A 26,239-nucleotide genomic window follows, 5' to 3' on the forward strand; every position below is an offset into this window, starting at 1 on the left:
GGAGAGCTGGAAGCCCAGAGCCAGGATCTACCTCTCAGATCTTGGGGCTGCTGGAGACTCTCCAGCTGTGCTGCAGGATGAACCCGATTCGGGCCCCCAGCTGTGGAGACACTAGGGCCCCTGATGCCCAGAGGAATGGTGGTGGCAGTGCTCTCACTTAGCTGGGGTGGCTGAGTGTCATTCACTTGTGAGTGGCCCCCAATGACAGCTGAGAAGTCAGAGCTCCATGCCTTTTTCCTGAGCAGGCAGGGTGAGAAGATCTCAGCTCAGGGGCCACAGCCCTGGAACTATGCCTGACAGCTACGACCAGAGCAGTGGCCATGGACTTGGCACTTTAGCCTTGTCCCAAGTCCAAGGAAACAGCACAAAAGCACACTTGGGTCTAAGAAGGGAGGTGTTCTGGGGCACCTGCGTGGCTCAGTCATTTGAGTGTCTGACTCTTGGTTTTGTCTCGGGTCATGATCTCACAGTTTTGTGGGATCGAGCCCCGTGTTGGACTCTGCCCTGGCAGCGTGGAGCCTGCTTGGGAGTGTCTCTCTCCCTCTCTCTGCCATTCCCCCACTCACACTGTCTCTGTTTCTCTCAAAAAATTAAATTAAAAAAAAGGAGGGAGGTGTTCTGACAGTGAAAAATGCAAGCTCATTTTGGAAAGAGGTCTTCTTATACTGGTAGAGAGGTACTACTACCAAGGCAGGCCATTATTTCTCAAGGAAGCAAAATCTAACTTTATGTTGCCACCCTACTAGCTTTTAGCAAGTTTCTCATTCAACAGAGATTGATTGGGTCCTTCTAGGTGCCAGGCACTGGGGATTCATCTGAAAACATAACAGACAAGGCTTCTGCCTTCCTGGAACTAACATTCTAATGAAGAAGAGGTAATGAACAATAAACATAATAAAGAAAAATCACATAGTGGGTTAGAAAGTGATTGGTATGATGAGGGAAAGGAAAGCTAGAACCAGGGGATAGAGACTGTTAGGTGGAGAGCAGGGTAGGTCAGGCTGTAGAACTAAATAGGATTCTTATTAAGATGAGATCTGAGCAGATTTGCAGGAGATGAGACAATCGGGTATGTGGAGATGCAGACAGAGGGAACCCATGTGCCATTGCCCAAGGGAGGACACCCCTGGCATGCCCAAGGGTCTGCAGGAAGAGCACTGTGGTCTGAGTGAGGCAGGGAGGCAGAAGCTAGGCCACACAGGGCGTCCTAGCCTTTGGAACAACCTGGGCCTTTTTTTTTTTTAGCCCAAGTGAAATTGGGAACCATCACAGCATCTTGGACCAACAATGGGTATGATCTGATTTACCATTTAAAGGGATCATCCTGGCTGCTAAAAGTTTCCTTTTCTCTGCTGGTGTTCTATGAAGACCAATGTTAAAGGAGTTGTTTTGTAACCTCTGAGTTATCCTGTTGCCTTTGCATGCCAACAGCCATCAATTGAATGTCTACGGAACTTAAAATGACAGAAAAAAAAAAAAATGGCACCTAAGTGTTTGAAAGAGGAAGCTCATTCAGCCTCTCTCACACCTATGGACTCCCAGCAGGTACTCCCAGAATTCCACCACTGGTGCTGCCTGAATTCAAGGAACCTTCAAAACAGATGTGGTACAAATAAAGAACAGCCCCCCTGCTTTGATGATTGATCATGTAATCCAGTTACAACCACAGTCTATGCTTTTATGAGGACTTTCACCCTAAAAAAGAGGAAAAGATGAATATTGGCTGTAGATTTTTTTTTATTACGTCCATCGTCTAGAAAATGCATCTATATACATGAATTGCAAAAGCATCTAAGTAACTGTTAAACTTCTGACACCTCGTATTGGAACTGCTTCCCCTGATTATCCAGATCATCTCAAAACCCAAATTAAATAAACAACTGAAAAGTCAAACACAACATGGAGTACAAAGGCCCATTGGCATGTTGGCTTAGTGAAAGAAGCAGTGGTAGAGAGTTGACGTAACCTAATCCTCACCACACCCTTCCTAGTCAGGTACTATCATCATCTCCATCATAGAGCCCAGGAAACTGAGGAACAGAGCAGCTACGTAATTTGCCTGAGATCATACATCTGATAGGAGAGAGAGAGATAGTGAACCTGAGCCATCTGCCTCCAGAGTCTGTGCCTTTCACCTTTCCCTTCTGGCTGCCTCTCTGTACCAAGTCTTTGATGGCAAATGTGACTCCTCAGTGGGTTCCTTCAGGCCTCTCCGTGGATGCTTCCAGAGGAGCAGGACTTATAATATGATTAGCCTGGCCCTGGGTTTCCTGGACACACACACAGACCAAGGACAGGTGGTTGCCATGAAGGAGGAATGTGCATGTGGGGAGGCAGGGTCCCTGTTAACCACAAAAATCAGATGATGTTCCAGAATAGAATATTTGAAATCGAGATTGTCTATAGAATCTTCGCCTGTGCTAGCAGCCACCCACATCTTCCCTGAAGCGCATTCCTGCTCAGTCTCAACCACCGCTGTCCTGGTTCTCTGTGAGGTCCAAGTGGGGCTGCATCCTCAGGGTCAGAGTGTCATGAGAACTTCGGGAATGCTCCAGGCTTGGGGGGCAGCAAACTCTGCTCTTCCACAGGCTGCATTTCCCTCCCACTCTCCCCTCCTCCCTTCTCCTTCACCTCTTCTGTCTTCTCCCCTCCTTATCTCCCCATCTTCCTCTGCCTCCTTCCCTCCTTTCTTTGTCCTCTTTCCTCATCCATTCCCCTGTGCTCTGGGGAGCAGAAAGGAAGGGGGATTTAGTAAGATAACAATTGCATTTTCCTCTGCTCCCCACTTCAACTTCAAGCTCTGGGAGAGCCAAACAAAGCAACTTACATTTAGGATTAAGTTGGGCTGAACATTTGAAAGAGGAGTTAATTTTATGTAGGATTTCTAAGAGTTTCTGAAGTTACCAGCATAATAGGGGCTGGAATTTCCTGTGTCATACAGGGAGGAGAAAATAGTGCCTTCCTAAGGCCTCTTAAAGGGAGTAGAAAGAGAGCTAGCCAGAGTGGGTTGCCCAAGGTAGAGATGAGGTGAGGCTGATAAGCCTCATTTGACATTCTTCTCCATTCTCCACCAATATCCCAAATTTAATTTAGAAATAGACACTGATACTGAAAAGACTACCATCTGCTCAAAATAAATGCACCAGGACATCTTGTGATTTAGGATTCTGCAAACCAAAGTTAGGAGTTTTGTTCCACATTCTCACAAATGTACAGCCCTGTGTTCCTTCTGGATAGTCTTTTGTTTTATACCATGCCTAGGTGCTATTGCCATCTGGGTGGGTTTCTATTTAAGGCTAATGTAATGCCAAGCTTTGCATTATCTCAAATTCACCTTTCCTCAAACTGAGCTCGCCTCTTGCCATTCCTGGCTTAGCCTGGTTCCAGATAACGTATTTCTGGGGCTCAAAGGATATGAAGGAGAAGACTGTGGTGTGCAGTTAGAGTTTAATGCAGTGTGGGTACTTTCAACATGAGCCAGTGGAATTTTTGTTCCATCAAAGAAGCAGCTTGTTGAGGAGCATCTGTAGGTCTTGGATATGTGCAGAATTTAAGTGCCTCCTTTAATCCATGCTTCCATGGCCTTGATGACCATCTATTCCACCCCCATTTAGTATATGAGGAAATCAGGGATTCCCACACAGGTCTTGTGACTTGCCAAGTTGTTGGAGTTTTATATCCATCATTTATATAATTTCTCAACTCCTCAGGTTGGCTTACAAGTTCCTTTAGGACCTGACCCCAGTCCCACTGCTGCCTACACTTCCCACACCTTTACTTAGCATGACTTAACAACATTGTTTTGTTGGAGAAACATGTATTATGTCAGTAAGCTGGACTCCAGCCATATCGAACTTGAGTGAGCCTGGCTCTACCCACCACTGGGCTCTGGTACGCATTCTCGCTCCTCCTTAGAGCACGTCACCCACCTACACACCCATGATGCTTGCTTTCCCTGGTTAAGTTCTCATCCTTCTGGTTCTCAGCTTCAATGTCATTTCATACACAGAGCCTTCCATGACTTCCTCTTCCTCCCAGCAGTCCAGGTTAGATGTTTCTGCCTCCATTCCCTTTGCACCCGGTATACTCACTCATTCCCATTCTCTCACATCATTTTAAGATTGGTCTAATTTTCTGTCTCTTGCTTTTGGTTGTCATGGGCAGGGCCCATGTTTGTGTTGCTCACCATCATATTTCCAGAACATGGCTGAGTGCCTGGAATACAGTAGATGTTCAAAAAAGACTGGGTGGATGGAGGGATGACAAGAAGGGAGGGAGAGAGCAGCAGACATTGAATCACTAGATTAAAAGAAAACAACCCTCAGCTAATCTCAGGGGTTGTTCCTTGTGCTTGCTGAGCTGGACTAAAATTCGATTCAGCTTAGATTTATTGATGGCCTGCTCTCTAGCCTCTCTTCTCTCTCGTTTCACCTACAAGATCCTATCTTATTCAACAACAACCACCTACGAGGCAGGAATTTTTACCCACCCTTTGCAGAGATGGAAACTGGGGCTCAGTACGGGAAATATGGATGGCTGGGTGGTGCTTGGCCACCATGGCTGTGGTGTTCCCACTTTCCCTTTCCCTGCCAACCCCACCCCAGAGCCCCCCACGCTATGATCATCAACCCAGCCTGGGCTTTTGCTCTCCCAGCTAGTGAAATTACATTCATGGTAAAGTGCTCCTCTGGATGGTGTTATTTTGGCTTCACTTGCTGCTCTAGCTGGCCAGTGTTATTTCTGGCTGATTTATATTTTCCCTTATGTAAGTAAAGGGGGCAGGATTGCTCCAATAAAATTTTATATGTGTTTCCTGCAAATGGGTAGCACAGTTGACATATCAAAGGAACTGTGAGCTAGGATAATCATTTTGCTCACAGAGCTCTCAGCTCTTGCTCTGCGGCCCCCACCCTTCACCACCCTCTCCTGACACAATTACTCTGACATGGGGAGACATCTTTCTAGCCACACCTTCATGTTAAAAACGCCTCAGCTAGCTAACACCAACTAGAGAAGAGTTGATGGCAATTACAGGAATATTAGCTACACGAAGTTCTCTTTAAATAGCATTTTTTTTTTCCTGACAGAAGCCAAGACATTTGAAATCTGGCTTGGCATTCGATCCATAATTACCCTCATTGCACCCCTCCCCTAAATAATTCCCAAAGTGATATGAGTGAGGGTGACATTGCAGCTGAGTTTATATTTTCTTTTCTTTCTGTTTTAGCCAGTGTCCCAGCCATACTATTTTCTCCCCCTCGTGCACATAAGTGCGTTAGACTTCTGCTTAATAGCTGTTCTGAGGGAACAATATGACTTGGCAGACTGGCTGTTGCTTCTGCTCCACACTGTGGGACAAGAGAATAGGGACAGCCTGTGTCTTTGTGAAAACTCTGAGGTATGTTGTCCCCATCATCTTAGACTCCAATGAGGGGATGTCATCAGACTCATCGTCCTTCGTTTCCTCTGCTCCAGAGAAGCCCCAAATCCATAGATTCTAGATGTTGCCTGTATGATCATGAGTGTTTAGGTGAGCAATATTTCAAAACCCACAGTTACAAATGAATCCAATTAACAGACATGTATTGTCTTTATAAAGGAATATGCCATTATAATCCAATAGGCTTGAAAAATGATTTATATTTCTGGTACTTTTAAAATATGATTTGATATACAGACATTTTATTTATTTATAACTTTTCGGGAACATGCCCATTACATAAAGTGAGGGGAGCTTGGTTTTGACATGTAGATTTATTTCTGCCTTCTTTAGGAATGTGTTCCATTTTATACTCTAAAAAATACAATGCTTCCAACCTGCCTCGCTTTTCGAGTGTTCTCTGCAGCCATTTAAAAAAAATGACTTTTGTGCATATTTTTGAAATGCGAAAAATTATCTCATTGAGTTCCCACTGTATCGAATAGCATATAGAGACCAGGGAGGGTTGACTTCTGTACCTCTGATTTGGCTTTGCTCTGGGTTGGTTCAGGTTCTCTCTGAATGTGTGGATCTCCTTGAACTCAGAGAGCTTGACAGAACTGAAGAGCTTAAAGCTGCAGGACCTGAGGAAGTAGGGTTCTGAGACAGACCCCTCTGTTTCCTAGGAGAGCCTCTGCCTTTGTCTGGCTCTGGCCTCAACCAAGATGACCTGATCCTGATGGAGACAGTGACCCTTGTGCAGCCTCCTTGGAGACCGCCTATAACAGTGCTTCCCAAACTTGCACTTAGAATCACTGGGGAGTTGTTAAAACAGTTTCCTGGGCTCTACCCCTAGGGATTCTGATTCACTGGGTCAGGGTTGGCCCTGGGAACTTGCATTTCTAGCCAGCTTACAGGTGATACCCATGCTGCTGGTGTGGGCACCACACTTTGAGAACCACTACTCTAAGAGGTTAAGGCCAGGCTTGCTGGGGGTGCTGGGAAGGGTCCGTGGGCTCTGCTGAGCACAGGTGGGTCTTGAGTACATTTGGTGTTGGGGAGAGGATTGTAGGGGAAAAGGGTAAAAGTCACCCAGTTACATTCTACCTCTTTCAGCTTTATTTGGTATACTTACGGAATCACAATTTTAACTTTCCACATTTGCCACTGTTTTATGTGATTTGCGTTTAAAAGGAATACTCATGGGCCAGTTATCTAGGAACTAGGGAGGTTGTGTTACTCCTGGATTACACTGAATACTGGTCGTTTTTTAAAACTGCCTTTTTTGAACTGTAATTTACATACCATAAAAACCAGCCATTGTAAAAGAATGGTTCAAGGATTTCTGGTAAATTTATATTGTGCAATTAACACTATAGTCCAGTGTTAGAACATTTCCATTATCCTAGAAAGCTCCCTCAAAATCTGGTGCTTTTGGTGGCTTATGAATTATGTTAACTACATATTCAAGTACCTTTCCAATGAATAATAATACTTTTAAAAACCCTCTATATGTTTGCATTGTTTTAGAACCAATAAATAGGTCAAAGGCCTCCTGTTTCATTTGTCATTGGTTAGTCTTCTCGGAGAAGTCTGTATGCCACTTGCCTAAAATGAAATAATTCAGCCAGTGAGTATTATAGCATCTACTATGCCAAGCATTGCTTTGCTGTATCTTAAAATAATGCTTTATAAGTGTACTTCTTATGGTTTAAGACTATTCTCTAATAGTTTATCCTAATTCAACAGCCATTGTGTGCCAGGCAGCACAGTACAGGATGTAAAGATGATTAATACATGGTCCTATCTCCAAGAGGCTCACAACTCTAGGAGGTGACACAAAAATGCAAACTAATAAACAGAGTAAGAGTTGCTAATGACATCTCCTATTACACATCTTAGACTAGTGGCAGGGGAAATAAGCAGCATTAAATGCTATCATTTTTGTGGCATATACGCATTGACTTTTCTTGCTCCAGAAATTGGTTTCACTGCCCCAGCTGAACTGTGCCATCCAAACATGTTGTCTTATGAGGGCCTTATAGGAGACAAAACCTTTTCTAGAGAAAACACTGTAAGCAGAGCATCCCAGTAAAAGGATACAATTTTAACAATGATGGACCCGACAGTGATACATCATCTGATGGTCTGTGTTTCATGGTGAGAATCAAGAATGGACTTAGTCCACAAACACCTTCCTATGCTGTATTAGGTATTTTGGAGCACATTGAAGAAGGAATTTCTTCTCTCACTAAGAAGACAGGACTTAAACATACCAAGAATTAAAGCAGATGTGCAAAAGAGTATATGGTAAAGTTCTAAATTAAATGTGAGCCATGCCAAAACATCTAGCCATGCCAAAACATCTAGGGAAACTAGGTGTGCCTCTCCCCAAGCAGGACTGCCGGATGTTAAGTTCACATTAGAAGCAGGAAGAGCACAGGGGGCATTACAGAATGTTGGGTTACACAAGCCAAGTGCCATTGTAAGGACATGGCAGCAAGTTGGGGGAGGGGGCTTTCTTTCCCCTCATAAACTTGGACTAGACTACCATTTATTTATCTGTATTAACTAAACTTCTCAGATTAGCTGGATACAAAATAAATCAGCTGGATCATAATGAAGTGGAGAAGACCCACAGTTTATTAGTTATATCACTATATTTACTATTGTTCATTTTTTTTAAGCTTTCTCCATTTATGACAGAAAAACAAGGCACTTGATTTCCTTGGAATGCTATGGATAATCTTTGGTGTGACCATGAAATGATGTTACTTGAGAAGAAAAGTGGGCATAGAGCTAAAAAAAAAAAAAAATGTTTCAACGTTAACAATTTCACAATTTTTTTTTCAAAATCAATTTTTTCCCTAATTTTCCATACTTATGAATTAGGTATGATTATATATATATATACATATATATATATATGTGTATATATATATATATACACACACACACACACATACCTACTGTCCCATAAAATATACCCCAGGTATGAAGAACATGGCAGAAGGGTCTTGTCACCCTTTTCCCTTTCTTTGGAGGCCACTATGGGTGAGACCGTGTGTGTGCCCAGTGCCTGGTAGGGCAGTGTGCCTGTTCTTCCCTCGACCTAACAACCTCTGGTTTTGAATATTAGGCTGGTCAGAGAACAATGTCAATCCTCCTCCTACTCCATGGCCAGCACCACAGGCAAGCAGTCCAAATGACAACAGCCCAGCAATGAAAGGTAATATAGTGTTTTATTCCCTGGAAATGACAATTGCCTTCCTTTCAACTAGCCTAACACTATTTTCTGTCTTTTCTTTACTAATTTCTATTTGAGCACCTAGGGTACAAAGCATGGGCTACAAGGGTGGAGAGTTTTGCATGATCCTAGGAATTATGTTCTTTTATTCTGGCCCAGTGTCCCAACTAATAATTCCCCTTATTAAACCAAAGGAGGAGGAACCAAATAACCTCTCCCCATGTGATTGTGTGCTGCCCAAGGTTGAATGGTTCCAGCAAGGTAGGAAAGGCCAGTGAAGTTTGCTGTCTTTTACTGAAACTACCATTGCCTCCACCTAACAAAGAGCCAGGTTTACTTAGCTGTCAGAGGAGGGCCTTTCAAGCTCGTGGGACTGTTCTTTTCTGAGATAGGTCCCCAAAGAGAACCTGTGCTTGACTGAAGATCTCTGTATTTGCAGCTGTCTCTCTCTTCCTTTGGTCATCACCCACTTTCCGTGTTAACCACAGGAAGTTGCAGGGAGTGTCTTTATCATCCAGAAGCATTCCCAGGATGTTCTTGTAGGTATTGTGCAAACAGTTGCACCTGGTTTCCCAAACTCTGGCAGTAGAGGTCTAGGGAAGGTGAGGGCTGCACCAAAGTACAGTCACCTGACTCCTCCTAGCAAGGCCACAGCTACCCTCTGAGGCCGCCCTACACCTTTGGGAGGTTAGGAGGAAAAGAGGAAGTGGATGTAGTGATGTAGTGTATTTTTGCTGGAGATCTCTTTAAGAGATCTTGATATTCCCTATCAAGAATCGAGATGGCTAATCCTCTTTAAATCAGTCTTGCCCCATACGGTTTGCTGTGTGGACTCCTACATGACTAAACGTTGAGTTGGTTACTCCCTTTTTAAAAATTATTCCCCACTCCACTCCCCAACCAACCTATACTGAGATCTCTTGGGTCTCAGTTTATCGTATCAAACTAAGCCAAGTGTTCTGCAGGTTGATTGTACATGGAGATCGATTAATGTTACACAATAACTTGCCTCTTGCCAGTGAGCATTGCTTGTAGTCATTTTATCTCTGTAACGGATGTGTTATCTCATGATAAAGTAATATACCTATGAGAGATTATGGGGAAAAACAAAAGACAGGAATCAGAACTATACCATGATTGGCACCTTATCTTAACATTTCAGTGCCATTTTCGTGAAAAGACCAAAGGCCTTGTTGCTGTAGGATAAGCCCATAACCACTGTCCTGTTCCTCTGGCATAACCTTGTAGCAGCCTGTCCCACCAGTATTTTCCGAGACTCTTTCAGCCAGATGGCAAGCACATTCCTTGTTGCTCTCAGCTAGAAGGATAACCTGTCAGACGTTTTCTTCGTGCTTTTGATACCCCCACCTGTTGGGGAAGGGGAAAAAAGCCTGGGTCGTCCAAGCCAATGAACTTTGATCCTCATGTGGAATGATTTATATAAAGAGGCCCCAACTTGTGTAGAAATCACTTGCATGAGGCACTCTTTTGAAAATACTCTCATCTGGAAAATAATTTGGCTCTGTAATTGTGGCATTCGGGAAGTTAGGGCGGGTGGTTCAGTTAAAGAACAGCTGAAGGGAGCATCCATAGATGGTGAAGTGGGAGGGGTGTGAGGGGGGAGGAAGGGAGGCATGTCAAAGGCCTCCTCCCTCTAACAGGAGATGGTGGATGAGGGCAGTGACCCTGAGAAAGGAGAAACCCTCCTCTCAGCCTGATGCCCTAAAGCCTGAAAAGAGTGACCATCATAATTCCCTTGACCCAGCAGATTCGAAAAGATTCCTCCAGTGGACACTGGAAGGCACCATGCATCCTCAGCCATTCATTCGATTTCTGAAATCACAGTGATATTTCCTACTTGCGTTGAAGCAGCACCATCTGAGGTTTTAGGCAACTTGTTGGGCCGTGCCATCCGCTGGGATGGGGGTGCAGGTGTGGATTAACACTGGGCTTGTTCTTCACTGAGCTTCAGGCCATGGTTTAGAAATGTTTCTCCGATAGCCAACAGGGAGATGTGGAATCCCCTAGCTAGTTTTAGAGACAGAATGTAATAGGATTCGTCTGAGTAGTATCCTCCCTTTTCCAGACGAGCCTGGACCCACCTGTATGCAGCATGGCAGAGGTGGGCCTTTGGAAGGTACGTGTATTCATGTTGCCTGTTCTCTCCCCAGAACCTGCCAAGGCTGCCTCCTCGGACCTGACTGCCTGGTTCAGCCTCTTTGCTGACCTCGACCCACTGTCAAATCCTGATGCTGTTGGGAAAACCGATAAAGAACATGAATTGCTCAATGCATGATTCTGCAGCCTCTCGGAGGGAGCCCTCGTGCCACTGCTCGGCCACACACCTGGGGACACGCAGACGTATGAAGTGATCAGTATGCTGTTTTCATATTTACGTGCCATTTTAATAAAATGAAAGGGTCAGAGGCCCTGTTTATATTGGTATAATTATTTACTCTTATTTGGTATAAAGGGTTTGAATGTATTCTCTATGTGGATCTAACAATACACGATTGTCTAGGAGCAATTTTCCAGCTGGCCACTCTCCTGCTGACGTCCGCATTATGGCTGCTGATGTGTCACTGGGCTACTGTGAGATCCAAGTTCAAATCATCAACCTATTCTGTATTAGGTTGCAGTAACGAGTCCTGTAGCCTAAGAGGCGGCAGGAGGCTAGCAAAGCTTAAATGCCTCCTCATGTACTCCCTGCCTTTGTCGCCCTCGTAAGGGGGCTGCAGGAAGACTTCCCCTTCTTGCCACGCCACCTTCCAATGAGCTCTGGATGAAGCCCCAGCCAACCAAAGACACTGTCCCTCAGCCCTTGTGTGGTGGGGTATGTGTTCTCACATGGGCTGAGGAGCTGGGCTGGTCTCACTGCACGAACCTTTCTTATGGAAAGCAGCCATATCTGCAGATGCCAGTGTCTCCTCTTGTCTTCTCTGTGGCTGGAATTCAAAAGCATGTATTTCTGGAGTCCTTTGTGATATTAACTGTTTTTGTTTTTTGTTTTTTGTTTTTTTAATTAAATGGCAGAGATATTTGACATGCAAAAGCACGTTAAGAGAGTCTGTTGTGGGGACTCAGTGGGGAGGTACCATGGACGTTGAGGCTGGAAAGGGACAGATGAGGAGAACAAAGACGAGCCCCAACTGCATGAAACTACTGATGAGATCCCATGCATCCCACATACAGTGCAGGAGAGGAAGGCATGGACTTTTGTTGGCTTGGGGAGAGATAGGAACAAGTTTTGCATGTGGGCATGTAAGTGGTTCAGACACTTCATGGGTGTTGAGTCCCCAGGGCTGGCACCTCTCCTCCCCTCCCTGTGTCACCTGTGGTATGCTGAGAGGCCACACACCCCTGTCAGTGAGCCAGTGGCCCTGAGAGGAGTAGCGTTGATGATTATCCTGGAATTGGTCCTCTCTGCCCAGCTGGCCTCTGCTGCATTCTTGTAGCCTCAGTCTCTGGCTTTGGAAGGGTCTCTTTTGGCCACTTCCCCCAACACAGGAGTGCAGCTTCTTGGCTCTGCAGTGTGCCCTCAGGGAAGGACCTGGTCCAGCAGTAGCCACTGTCCTCTGCAAGATGGCCCTGGGGGACTGGAAGGCATCCTCCTCCTCCTCCTCCTCCACTGCTCAAGAAGAGACCTGAAGGCGAAAGGGGGCTGGGACTCAGCGTGTTCTGTGGCTGGAGCAGCTCTGCTCATGTCTTGGCCGGCATAAACTGTCCACAGAGTCTCATTTGTAAGAATCTCATTTGGTGACTTTTCAGCCTGGCATGCATGGTCTTTGAGGATACAGGGATACAGCCCTAGGCCCTCCCCTCTCCACTCCACATAGCCTCCCCGCCTCATCCCACACATATACAGAAAAGCTTGCTGCACACTCCCCCTGGGATGCCCCTGTCCCCTTACCCCTGGCTGCCATCACACCCCTACCCGCCCCTCAGATCGCACTTCCTTCAAGCATAGCCCACAGTTTTCCTAGGAGGAACCACCCCTCATCTCCTGCCTGCCCTTCCCCCGTTTCATGATAAGCACACCCTTGGTGCTCTGCCTGGCCCCTGAGGCCTATTCGTAGGCATCTCCCTCTGGCCCAAGGTGTTGCAACCCCAGAGAAGGGGGTTCTTGTTTCCCCAAATCTTCTGTGTCTCCCTAGTAATAAGCACTCTGGAGTCACCTTGTGAGCACGGGATTAATGATTCCTGAGTGGAGCTGCCCTGTGTGGAACGTAGATTAAGGACTCGTTTCTTCCTGGGTCACGTGTGTTTGCAGCCGTGAGAGCCCCACAGCAACCGCAGTAAGGAGACGAAGCAGAGAAGTAGGAGGGTAGACTTGCTCCATCCAGGCTGGAGGCTCAGGGAACTAGCTTGCTGGGTACTGGGTGGGGGTGAAGGGGTGTGGGGTTCTTCTCAGTTGAATGGATCATTTTAGTTGCATTTTAAAGTTGATCTGTGGGTGAAGGGCAGAGGATGATTGTGGTAGTTGAACAGGCTTCGCTACAAGTGAAAGGACAGAATTGCACATGGAGGCATTTTCTCTCTGAATTTTCTTTACATTTTTGTTAAAAAAAAAAAAAAAAAGATTCAATTCCCATTCCCATCTGCAATCCACTTGGCCAGGCCCTTGATCCCTCTTGATAGGCGTGTTTTGATCCTGGCTCGCACAAAGCCCCCTCGGCCACCTCTCTAGTTTAAGGAGAAGCAGCTGCTGGCTTATTCTCTTTTAAGCGGCCTGTGTGCCGCCCAGCCAGGGGGCTTCCTTGGGGGCCCACCTCGAGGCCCCTCGCCAGCCGCCTGTGGAAGGACTGCCTCTGGCGTGAAGAAGACAAAGGTGCCCCACCCCCTTCACGCCCTGTCTCACTTCTCCCTCATTTTCATTCCTTGTCTCCAGGCCAGTCTGAACCACAATTGCACTGGAACCCTCAGGGAAATTGAGAAAGCACCTGCTCCTTGAAAACTTTCCTGCAGTTTTAGGTGGTCTGCAAGTGCCCCTTCCCTTCTCGAGCTGCCCCAGCCAATATATAAAGAATATTCAAATGTAAGGGAGGGAGCCAGAAACATTTCTCTTTCCTCTTTTCTTTTTCTCCCAGCTGGCATGGGCTTTGGTGCACTTTATAGATTCCTTGCCTTCAAAATGTAATTTTAGAAATGTCAGGTTGATTTTGAGCTGTGTGAGAGTGAGAAAAGCATCCGTCAGCTTCAGAATTAGAAAGGCACCAACTTAGAACTTTTTGTTGGAGGCTTATGCCCAAGAAAACGTGGTCTGCTCAAAGTTGGCATCCCCAGGAGGCGTGAGTTGCCAGTGGGCATGTAGACGGGCTCACCATCATGCTGTGGCAGGTGTTTCCATTGGGTGTAGGGCCAGGGCTGAGGCCCCCGAGGGGTCATGTGAGGCTGCCTGGCCATTTGGGTCAAGATGCTTTCTGCCCATGCTTCTCCTCCAGGAGCCCGCCAGCTGAGCTCCATGCTTCCCTTTCTCAGCTACCACTGCCGAGAGAGACCCCTCCTCAGGGGCCGACCCTGGCAGTGGCTAACAATTGGCACTATTGATTTTCCCAGTATGTCAAAGTGCATCTGTCTTTGTGATCAACTGGTGTCCTCCAGACAGGCCATGGCAGTTAATCCTTTGATTCAGACCATCTCTAGTCCTCTGATTGGCATCACACACAGTGCAGTGATGCAGGTCTCTTCAGCTTTGTTGGAAAATAGACTTCATCTTGGAGCCAACTCCAGTGATTGGCATTGGCTGCCAAGAATTCTGCACTGAGAAGAATTCTGATAAATGAGTGATGTTTGTGATAAGTATGGGGCAGGGGTAGTGGCAACAGTGCTGTGTGTTTCCCAACACTGCATTAGACCATGTCTTTCATGGGGCTTTTGGAATTGACAAAGACAAGACGACGACTACTTACTACTACTCTCCTCCTCCTCCTCCTCAAATTAAAAAAACAAAACAAAAAACAAAGATTCTGGAACTCCTAGAAAGGGGCATATATGGATGAGAAAAGCAGAAATCTCCAAAAAAACCCCACATAATTACTGAACCCTAATCTAACTCATCTCAGACTTATTTAAACAACAACAACAAAAAAAATGAGGGTGGATTTATTTGCTCAGGTAACTGAAAGGTCCAGGCACATGCTTCAGGCACAGCTGGATCTAGAGGTCAGGTAGTATTCTCGGCAATTCCCCTGTCTTTAGCTCCCAGCTTTGATTCTCTCTGTGTTGCTTCATCCTAACAGACTTCTCATAAGGAGGAAACATGGCCACCAGTATCTCCAGCCAAAGTCTTGGAATTGAGCCTGCTTTGGATCCTATGCCCAGTCTCCAGTCAGCCACTGGGATCAAGGTGGGTGGGGATGGGAAATAGGCTATATCCCCAGCTTCTCATGTGCCTGTCCCTGGAGCCTGACTCTTAAGGACTGGGGATGGAGAAAGGATGGTTCCTCAAGGGAAGGCTGTGCTGCTAATACCAGAGGAATAGGGAATAGATCCTGGGCAGGAAAATGCGGTGGTGATCCACTCCAGATTCCATCGGAATGACCTTGAGGACACAGGGGGTATGGAGCAAGGTGGCTGAAAGAACTGGAATGTTTTCCAGAAGTCTGTTTTGAGGCCACTGCCAGCCCTGGGACTAGAAGGCTTGGTGTTCTAGGCAGCCCAGTGAGGATGCCTATGTGTGGCTCTCCTATAGCTGACTTCCAGGAAGTCAGAAGGGACCACAGAGCTCTCTGCATCCAACCTGCTGATATCCAGATGAGAAAACCAAGGGACATATAAGAAAAACTATAATTTAGTGAGAAACCGGGATTAGAACCCGCATTGTCTAACTGCTGGGCCAATGCTTCTTTTTCTTCAAGGTGCTTGCTAGAAACTTAGAGCTGAAGAAAGGAATTCAAAGACACAGAATTCCTTTAAGAACCCCTATCTTTTCTCTCCTCCCAACTCTTTCTGTCTCTCTGTCTCTCCCCCGCTTTTTTTGGCCAATTATTTGACATCTTTGGGAGATGCACTTCCAGACAGTAGTGTAGGGCAGATGTTAAGAGTTTGGGTTCTGAAGCTGGAGAAATCTGTGGCCAAGCCTCCCAAGTTGAGGCTTCACCAGCTGTAACTACAAACCCTCTGCACTTGTTTCGTCATCTTCTGTAGTAGCATCACCTGCCTCGTGGAGTCATTACAAGGACTGAGTTGATGCCCCCAAAATGTAGCCCTGCACTTGCACACTGCAGCACACAGGGTAGCCACTATGTCACGGAAGTTCACTCGCTTGGTATAGGATGCTGAAGTAGGAGTGGGAAGCTGCTCTCTCCCCATGACCTTCCATGAGACTCTCCAAGCCCCATCTTCTGTTCCCATCACTTACTAATTTGCTCCTAAGTATCACGGGAATGGAGGAAGGTGTTAGGTAGGAAGGGACTAGAAAGTCTAATGAATAAGTTGCCCCTGATTTTTCCATAAACTTGGATAGAATTCTGTGCGGAGACCAGGAGAAATGAAGTGGGTTCTCCTGCCAGTCAGAAAGAACATGCTGCAAAACTTGTCAAACTTAATGGTATTTTTTAAATGAACCATTACCTAGAGCACTGACCACCATCCCAAGAAATTGGGATGCGGAGCAACTAGAACTCTTACGCACTGTTGAGGGGAAAGCAGAGTGGGACCACTTTGGAAAAGTTTGGTAGTTTAACATCAGGTTAAATACACACTTACCTACCATACAACCTGGCGATGCCACGCTTAGGAATTCACCCTAGAGAAGAAAAGATACATGTTCACACAAAAACCTCTATGTGAATGTTACTAGCAGCTTTACTCATAATCTTCAAAAACTAGGAACTAAATATCCTTCTCCTGGAGAATGAAGAACTGTGGTACATGCATCCAGTGAGATATTATTTAGCTGTGAACAGGAGGCAACTCTTGACCCATACAACAGGATGATTCATGTTGCTATCATGTACCCCTGATATGATGCAATGGACAGGGAACTTCATCTCTGTAGTATTCTTTCCAAAACTCATAACCTGGTCTAGTCATAAGAAAAATATCAAACAAACTCAAATTGAGTGACATTCTACAAAATGCCTGACCAGTGTAGCTCACAAGTGTCAAGGTCATGAAAAACAAGACCAAGAAACCACCACAGATGGGAGGAAATTAAGGAGACATGACGACCAAATGCCATTTGGGATCATGGAACAGAAAAAGACTATTAGTGGGGAAAATGGATGAAATCCAAAAAAAGTCTATAGTTTCGTTGATAGTATTGTGCTAATGTTAATTTCCTAATTTTGACTACTATGTCAAAATACTCTAGCTATGTAAGATGTTAACATTAGCAGAAGCTGGGTGAGGAACTTTGTACTATCTTTGCAACTTTTCTGTCAATCTGTAAGTACTCCAAAATAAAAGGTTTTCTGCTTTAAAGGCTACATACTGTGTGGGTTCCATTTGTATGCCATTTTGGAAAACACAAACCTAAAAGGATGGGCCTTAGATCAGTAGTTGCCAAGGGCTGTGGTTGGGGGAGGGCTGGACTCCAAAGAGGCACAAGGAAATTGGAGGTGGGCGGGGGTGGATACTGGTTGGAGCTCTCCTACAAATTATATTGGTGGCTACACTCCCATATGCACTTACCCGAATCCCACGGAACCCTACACTAAACAGGATGAATTTTACATATGTAAATTAAGCCTCAATAAGTATGATTGTTCAAGAAGAGAAAGAAGAAATTGGAATCTGGATCTTGCACAAAGGGATGCTGTACTTTCCATGTGGTAGGAGAGCCCCTAAAATAACCAGGGAAGCAGAGAGACTCATTAGGTTTGCAGAGTTGGAAGTCTGATCAGCTGGAAGGTCCACAGAAGATCAACTCTATTCACAGTGGTGTCCTCCTGTGATGTCTCCCAGATCTGTCTGTGAGTAAGTCAGGACAGGCCAGGCTATGCTTTGGCAACAATCACCAAGAAATCTCAGTGGCTTATAACCAGGAAGTTTTCTTCCTTCCTCACTCATGCTGTTTCTAATGTGGGTCAGTGGAGCTCTGCTCCACAAACCCCCAGGGACTTATGCTGATGAAGCGTCACCAGCATACAGCTGATCACATGCAATGTGTGAGCCTCTTGGTCACTATAGCGAGGAAAGGTAGAAATGGAGCATTATCACACACTGGCTATGCTACACTTCATCCAAAGAAAAACACACTTCTCTTCCTTCCAAAACCCAGTGGCTAGAAATAGCCACGTACCTCACTGCAAGGGCCTAGGAGATGGCACAGTATGGACAGAATATTTCATGAGCACCACTACTTCTGCCTTAAAAAGGCTCTTGGTCTTTAAAGGTGACTTTGGAAACTGGACAATACAATCTAATTTGTTCAAAAGAAAAAAAAAACAATATATGTGTATTAAAGAGGGTTTTGTGTGTGTGTGTGTGTGTGTGTGTGTGTGTGTGTGTATTTTGTTTTCTTTTTGGTAGACTAAGGTCTTGTACTATTGGCAGTCCTGCCTTATGAGACATGAGAACAGTCCCACGTGAATGTACTGACAAGAGAGCAATCTTCAAACTGTCAGTCACACTCCTATCCCCCTGCCAAGCAGTCCCGGCTCCCATTCTGCGAGGAGGGACATGGTCTTAGCTAGTAAGTCACACTGTAAGCCCCAGGACCACCTGGTTGCAACTGACTAGCTCAGGAAACCCATGTGGTAGGCCTGGCAGAATAACTTTTCATCCAGAGAGGAGCAGAGTTTATGGGCTTCTCCCTCCTTTGATTCTGAACTAGGGATGATACGAAATGATTTGTCTATTACAAAAGTATAGATACTGAAATTAACAGGACCAATACACAGTTACTTATAAAGTGATGGGAGCCTCCTGAGTACTGAGGAACCGAGTGGTGGCCGCGGGGACAAAGTACAGATGAGGACGCAGTGAAGGAGGGGGTTGCTGCTAGAAGCCAGACCCCTGCAGCAGTCCAGGTTGCTTAGCCAGCTGTGAGCATCCCTGCTCTGATGCTGCTGATACTCATCTGGACTTTAATCAGTTGCACCTCTTTGTACTGAAAATAGAACTTATGGTCTTAATATAATACCTATGTCCTGGCTTCTGATAATTAACTAGTAGGAAACGGACTGAGGGCCCCACTGTTCTCAACATGCCAAGATGTAGAGTTCCCAAGCATCTGACCATACTCACTGAACCAGTGCTTCCCTGGAAGACACGACTGACTTCAGTTGAATTCTGAGGCTCCACAGGCTCTTGATCCATCTCTTCCTTTTCCCCTCTACTCCTATTGCCGGACACTCCTGTAGCACCTCAGGAGTCTGTCCGGGTGCAGTGAGACGCCCTTTTCCCACTTCTGGGACGTACCCCCAGCAACAATCTCAGTGGTGGAACTACGGGCCTTCACAGCAGGGCGAGTAACGTTTTTATAATTTGCCCTAATAGAAAGCTGGTCAAAAGTGCTCAGGAAACCCCTCAACCCCGACAGGGGCCTGTATCCTGACCCTTCTGCCACCCAAGGAGGAGGCAATTGATTTTAGAAATGCCTCATCAGCAGAGGCCGGGCTTCTCTGGAGCTTCCTTTTTCAGCCACTTCCCAGGGAGCTCTTTTATTGATTTTGGTCTGAGGTGTCTCCTTGCTGGTATTTCTGGACCTGACCTGTGATGCCCCAAGGGTCTGTACCACATTTAGAGCATCGTCTGCTGGCCCCCTGTCCCCCGCACAAACAGAAGGCATTCTCAGGACACAGCACTTGACATATCAACAGCCTTGCTTCCATTATCTCCCTACAGTTCATTGCTATTCTGATGGCTGTGTTATAAACTCTTTCATCCCTATTATAAACTCTATTCTGGCCCAGGGATTTATGGACCCCTTAGCTTCAAGAGTTCTGTACATCCTCTGAGCTGTGTAGTTTTGTGTGTGTGAAAATGCACCTCTGTGGATTTCTTTTCCTGAGGAAATGGTCCAGAGCTTCCATAAATTCTCAAAGGGGTCGATGCACAATAAAAGTCAGAAACATGCTAATAAGAGGTTTCATGCTGATGGAGAGGGCACCGTTGTGACTGGAACTTCCTCTGAGCACTAGAAGCCTGCATCATCCACGTGTAAGTGGGCGGGAGGCTCCAACGGCCACCTTTCCCTGCAGGGAAGTCACCAGCATTCCGTACTCTTTCCTCTCTCCTTGCCCTTAATGGCTGAGTTGGCCATGCATGGGCCTCAGCAGTCAAACTGAGGGGTATTTTTATCCTGCCAATAAGAGCTGCCATCCCGGGTGAGCTGCAACTTTGACTCCAGCTGGAAAGGAAGAAGCTAGCAGGGAGAGAACAAATCCGGACAGCACACTGCCCCGAGCTCTTGCTACCTGCATTCTGCTACCCATCTGTTACCTGCCCTCACAACCAGCCCCAGGGAAAGCCTTGCTTCTTCATCCCGGGCTTCAGTGGCCAGCCTGTGGTGAGGGAAGCCCGGAGCCAAACAGGCTGGTTTTTCTGCCCTATAAACCAGGCCCATGGTTAAAGACAAAGCACCTGGAAAAGATGGGAGTGGGCCCGGGCTGAAGCCTGAAGTGTCATGTCCTTCTGGCCTTGCCTTCTGGATGTGGGCAGGCGGGGAGAGCTGGGCACACGGCAGCACAGGGAACAGGAAAGGCATGGAGGTCTGTGGGAGAACAAGGTCAGAGGCATACTCGAGGGATGCTTACATGGTAGCCAGGGTGGTGGGGCCTGCCTGACCCACCTGCCGAAGGCGAGGAAAGATGCAGAGGGCAGATTGTGAACAGCAGAGGAAGAAGTAGAGCCATGCAGTGAACATCCTTGAGGATGTTGGAGACAGGATTCGAGGCTTGTGGAACCAGGTTTATGGCTTTACAACCTTCACATTTTCTGACCCTACATGGACTATTTTATCCATGGGGTGCTCTATGCCAGGCACTGTGCTATGTGCACACAAGTCCCTTTCACCCTCTTAATTATCCTACAGTAGGATTTTTTGGCATGTTGAGTTTATTTTTTGCATTACAATTCATATACCATAACATTTATCCTTTTAAGGTATATGACCCAGTGATTTGGGGCATGTAGGGCTTTGGGAGGTAATTAAGGTAAAATGAGGTCCTAAGGGTGCATGTGGCCTCATCCGATAGGATAGTGTCAGAAGAAGAGACAGAGGAAAAACCATGTCAAAGGCCATGACAAAGCGGCTGTCTCCAAACCAGAAAAGTCCTTCCTAGAAACCCAAATATTGCTAGACCTTGATCTAGGACTTTGAGCCTCCAGGAACTGTGAGAAATACATTTCTATCATTTAGGCCCTTCAGCCTAGGTTCTTTTGTTATGGCAAAAGCAGAAGAATAATCATTATCGCTATTTTACAAAGAAAGACTCCCAGATTCACAGAGTGGTCACTCATTCTTGTCTGATGGCCAGACCTGGACCATAGTCCCCTATGCCACACTGCCTCTGTCTTCTGACATGCGGGAGGGACATGGTTCTACCAGGTGTGGCCTGCCAGCTGACAGAAATGACAAATGGCAAAGGGCTGAGGCTCAGTTTGGTGAATGGGGGAGACACTTACCAAGAAGGAGAAATAAGCAAATGTCTGAATCCCCAAGTTGCTTCCTGCCCCACTGGATTATGCCAGCTACAAATTCAAAGACGAACAGGAGTCAAATTCTGCGCTGGTGATCCTCAAGCCAAGGCATCCACTGCAGCTTGTCCAGGGCTTTGATCCCCAGTCTTCTCTAATCCAAGTTCTGGTCAACATCCATCACATGCACCCACTTCAGTCAAGCTCTGTAAAACTAGATTAAATATACCTCAATAAAGAGTGTACTGAGAAATGGGAATCACATTCAAGAACAGTCTCTTGACCACTTTCAGGTTTCTATAGTTTGCGTGGGGCAGAAGGTCCTTTTCAATTTTCTAAGTGAGGCTTCAATTTTCAAGAAGTGTAAATGACAGGACAGATTTCTGGGCTTTCTGGTGCCCACTTCATAAATCCATCTCAACTGAGTATAGGGCTCTTAGTATGGGCCACACTCCAAGGAATGCTCTGTCCTCTGAGCCACAACTCCAGACTTCCCTAAATGCCATTCTAGGCTTAAATAATTTAATCTTATGTACCTGAGTATGATGGTGTTGGGACCTTTTTTTTTTTTTAAATGGGAAAGTGAAAAGGGCAGGAAACTGTACGTACATTTGGATAATTCCACTGAACCAGAGTTTGCTCTACCAAGCCTCTTCTCAAGCCACCTTGATTTTAAGAGGTCTGCTCATTTCCGCTAAAACTAAATCTTTTCCTGCCATATCCTTCTTTCCTCCCTACATTCTCCCCCTCCCTTAATAACTGGAAATTAACATGCATTTTCTCTCAAATTATAACGTTTCTAAGAAAACTTAGAAAAACATAAATGCAAATGTTAAAGACAAATATCCACAACCCAATCATAACCACTATTAATTTTTGTACATTCTTCATGTCTTTTTTTTTTTAACTCATATATATATATATATATATGTATGTATGTATTTTTACAAAACCAAGAGATCACTCTGGTTTGTGACCTGCTTTTTGCCACTTGGTGTAAGTGCTGCCAGGTTCTTGCTCAAAAAGGTATACTAACTTACTCTTCTAAGACCAGATATGAGAGTGACCATATCCCCACCACCCCCTTAGCACCGAATATCACCCTTCTTTTTCATCTTTGAAAGCAACCATTTGAAGGCAACCAATTGTTTTAATTGGCACGCTTTGATTACTTGTGAGGTTAAACATTTATTTTCATGTTGATCACTTCTCTTTGACTTTCACCTTGTCTTTCTGTTGGGGAATATGAAAAGCAGTCAGTTCAGTCATATCTGCTTTCTGCCACATACTGGATGATGGATGGTTGGTGAGAAGGCGGCATGAGCAGAAGGAAGAGGAATGCCAACAATTGCAGAAAGAAGATTAAGTTGCTTCCTTGACTTCTTTTATGAAACATTACAAAAGGAATGCATAATCATTGTCAGAAAAAAAAAATCAGATATTTCAAAAGGACCTATGAATGTTGTGAAAGCTCGCCTCAGCACTCTCCCCCACTTCCCCACAGGCCCCATTTCCCAGGTGTAACCATCTTCTGTCCTTCCTACCCCTTGACTGTCTTCCAGCAGGACCTGCTGCAATGGTCATGGACTTAGAGGAGCTATCAGGAGAAAGGGTCAGGGTTCTCCATACAGTAGCTCCCAGGGTGGTCACAGGAAAGGGAAGCAGGAGAGACCACACCAGGTTTTTGACTATAATCAAACAGTCAGATTGAGAGTGAGTTAAGATTACCTTGTTTGCCTTGATTTCAGTCCATATGAAAAATGGTAGGCTGTTTACTGCAGCACATGAGCGGTGTCCTTTGTTAACTTCTGTCCCTGGAGTATAACCCTTTTCCTTTACAAAGTGGAATAGAAAACCTGAGAAATGGTTTGCCCTTTCTGCATGAACCCTTCTCCCCATTTGGCAGGTCCTTATGGAGCCCTACATCCACCTTTTATCCCGCTTGCTTCCAGACAGTGGTTTGAAATAACATCCATTGCCTACGGGACCTTACCCAATTCTGGCTAAAGGAATGTCATCAAAGTCATGCTTAAAGCTGATGCCAAGAGTTGAGTAGAATTTATAGTGTGAAAGGGGACCCATTCCTTGTTATCAGAAAATCTTTTGTAGGAAAAGTGATCCAATTATTCAAATTCTTAGTGTTAAGAAAATGGCTGTTTTAAATGGGAGGGGCCGTCACCAAACTGATCTGGAACCTTTGAAAAAAATTTCCTCTTTTTTTGAAAGACACAAATGCCTGTGAAATGGAATAGGCCGTTTTAGAACCAATGGGTCACCAGCCTCCTGTTAAGGATAGAAACTAAGACATTTGAGGTAGAAATATTTCTCATTTTCTTGAGATTTTGGTTTTTTTTTTTTCTCCAGCTTTGAAAACTGATCACCTATCCTGCCTCTTTTTGCATCATTTTCCACAGCAAACACTTTTCTGCGAGAGTCTAATTTCTCCCCCCAATTAGTTGTCGTAGGTAAGATGGTTTAATACTGGACAAGATAACTTTTAGGCACATACTGTAGACTTACCCTGTGGGTGGTTCAGGTAACAAAATTCTGTATGAGAAAGCTTTGTGTTCGACCTAGTCCCACAGAGCTTTCTTCAAGAAGTGTTCATTCCAAAAAGGCAAGCCTCATTTTCTGGACCTGGGGTGGGGGCAGGATGGCACAAGACCCTGGGTGATCTTGCTGGCAGTAATGGGTACGTGTTGGGGGGCGGGGGAGAGGCAGGCAGGGCAGCTCTTTATTGTATTAGCTGTATAATCCTATGTAACAAATTACCCCTAAACTCAGCACCTTAGAACAACAAACAGCTTGTCCCACACGGTTTCTGAGTGTGAGGAACCTAGGATTTAGCAGGTCCGGTTCAAGGTCTCTAATGAGGCAGCAGACAAGCTGTTGGCTGGGCTGCAGTGATCCCAAGGCTCCACTGGGGCTGAAGGATCTGCTTCCAAGCTCACCCACATGGCTGTGGGCTGGGGAGCCTCAGCGTTAGCTGCCAGCCATAGCTACTTGCCATGTGGGTCTCTCTCAGCAAAGACTGCCTTGGTCTCCTCACAATAGAGCTTCTCCCATAGCAAATAATCCAGGAGAGTGCACACCCAAGACAGAAGCCTGTCCTTTTACAGCCTAATCTCAGAAGTGACAGCCCATCACTGCTGGATTCCATTTCTAAGCAAGTCCAGCCCAAACTTCAAGGGGAGGAAAATGAAGCTCTACCTCTCAAAGAGGAGTATCAAAAGATTTATGGACGTATTTTTAAAACAACCACGTGTATGATACAAGTTACCCAAACCCAGTTTGCTCTCTGGCCTATGTCAAAGGTTGGTACATTTTTTTCTGTAAAGGACCAGACAGTAAAATATTATCTTAGACATTGTGGGCCAGACTGTCTCCATTGCAACTACTTAACTCTGCCACTGTCCTGCAAAATAGCCATAGGCAATACATAAACAAATGAGTGTGGCTTCGTTCCGTAAATTTTATTCACAAAAATAGGCCTGCAGCACATCTGGCTATAGGCACTAGCTGGCCGACCCCTGGTCTACAGCTATAGGGGTTACTGGAAATCTAGCATACTAAATGATCTTGCTTCCCTGCCATCAGAATCCCATTTCAAAAGAAATTCATCCACAAGACATACGGTCTGATCTGCAGCTTGAAATTTAGGGAGATAAATAGGAAGACAGAGAGGCAAATGTGAGAGAGGTAGGTGGAGAAAACTTCAGAACACAGAACTACAGTTGTCTTCAGGGAAAAAGGAAGAATTGGGATGTATTCTGATTTAGTACAACACGGGACACGACTTCTTCATTCCATTCAATCTGTGAAGTTGAGATAAGACAGTAAGTCTGAGAGGAGATGCCCCCAAGACAACTGGAACTGTAATGCTAGGTTGTGACTCCAGGTGTGAATTAAGGGACCCATACAAAGCTCCTGAGTTCCAAAAAGCCCTGAGTTTACCAAAGGTATGTAGAGAGGGGAAAAAAGACTTGTGCGTTTCAAGCGGGGGTAGAAGGTAGGAGCTGCTGGGAACATGTAGGGATAATGGAACTTCAGAGATGGAAGGGGTGGGAGCAAACATTTATTTTGAAATATTCATGAATAAACTTCAAGTGATTATTTTTAGCTAGCATAAGGCTAAAACTTAGATCTAGACCTAATTCCCCTCTCTCCTTGTTCCTTAGGTTTGGGTTTTGTTTTTTTTTAATTTGCAATACTGACCTGTTTCTCAGGGCTGTTTATATTAAGCTTATGTGATCAAGTCAAGCAGAAACGGAGCTGAGAATTCCACTTTCTCCTTCACAGTCACCTGCAGTGGACTTTTAACCTCGGATAGATCGTTTCCTGCCCAAGTTATGTATCATCTTCAAGAAAACTGTTGATAAACATCACCATTGAAAAGTTATATTTTACTTTTTCTTCAGCCCAAAACATAGCTAATTACACATTTTTAAGCTAAATTTAAAGGTAAAATCTTACCAACCTCTTTGAGGAGATATGCTTCGGAAATGAAGAAGACTGCTGGCAAATTATTTCTCAAAGTAGTCTGTTTTGCTCTCAGGCCACCATGAGGCCTATCATGACCCTATCTGGATAACTGGGCATAACATCAAGAACTCCTTTGTTCTGTTAAGGTTTTCTCCCTCTTATCCCAAATCTAAACCTAAATAAAAAGAGTAAACAATTTAAAATTTTTTGCTGCAGTTTTCTTTGTAAGAAACACACAACTTCCTTTGAGGTGATGTCAGTGGACTTAAAAAAAAAATGACTTTGGGGTACCCGGCTGGCTCAGTTGGTTAACTGTCCAACTTCAGCTCAGGTCACGATCTCGTGGTCTGTGAGTTCAAGCACCGCATCAGGCTCTGTGCTGCCAGCTCAGAGCCTGAAGCCTGCTTCAGATTCTTTGTCTCCCTCTCTCTCTGCCCTTCCCCCACTTGTTATCTCTCTGTCTCTCAAAAATAAATAAACATTAAAAAAATAAAAAACAATAAAAA

At 45.3% G+C, this 26,239-nt stretch overlaps 1 protein-coding gene and 1 long non-coding RNA gene across 18 annotated transcripts in view; one reads left to right on the forward strand and one right to left on the reverse strand.

Moving 5' to 3' along the window:
* The window catches only part of ICA1 (islet cell autoantigen 1), a 148,699-nt gene extending 137,596 nt beyond the window's left edge, over nt 1-11,103 (forward strand). For 12 of the 17 annotated variants that reach the window (XM_027071954.2, XM_053220322.1, XM_027071956.2 and 9 more), the window contains 2 exons: nt 8,559-8,648; nt 10,838-11,103. In XM_027071954.2, the coding sequence (XP_026927755.1) occupies nt 8,559-8,648; nt 10,838-10,962 (215 nt within the window). In that variant the 3' untranslated portion in view covers nt 10,963-11,103. Of the gene's footprint in view, nt 1-1,245; nt 7,766-8,558; nt 8,649-10,837 lie in introns of those variants that run through there. The other 5 variants (XM_053220326.1, XM_053220319.1, XM_053220327.1 and 2 more) reach the window with 2 other exon arrangements.
* LOC128315008 (uncharacterized) lies at nt 8,040-16,366 on the reverse strand. The gene is made up of 2 exons (XR_008297390.1): nt 12,842-16,366; nt 8,040-12,310 (listed from the first exon to the last, which is right to left on the reverse strand). It is a non-coding gene; the product is annotated as an uncharacterized LOC128315008 (long non-coding RNA).
* Nucleotides 16,367-26,239: the final 9,873 nt, after the last annotated feature.

The sequence above is a fragment of the Acinonyx jubatus genome, chromosome A2 (genome assembly GCF_027475565.1).
Source record: "Acinonyx jubatus isolate Ajub_Pintada_27869175 chromosome A2, VMU_Ajub_asm_v1.0, whole genome shotgun sequence".
Taxonomy (NCBI): Eukaryota; Metazoa; Chordata; class Mammalia; order Carnivora; family Felidae; genus Acinonyx; species Acinonyx jubatus.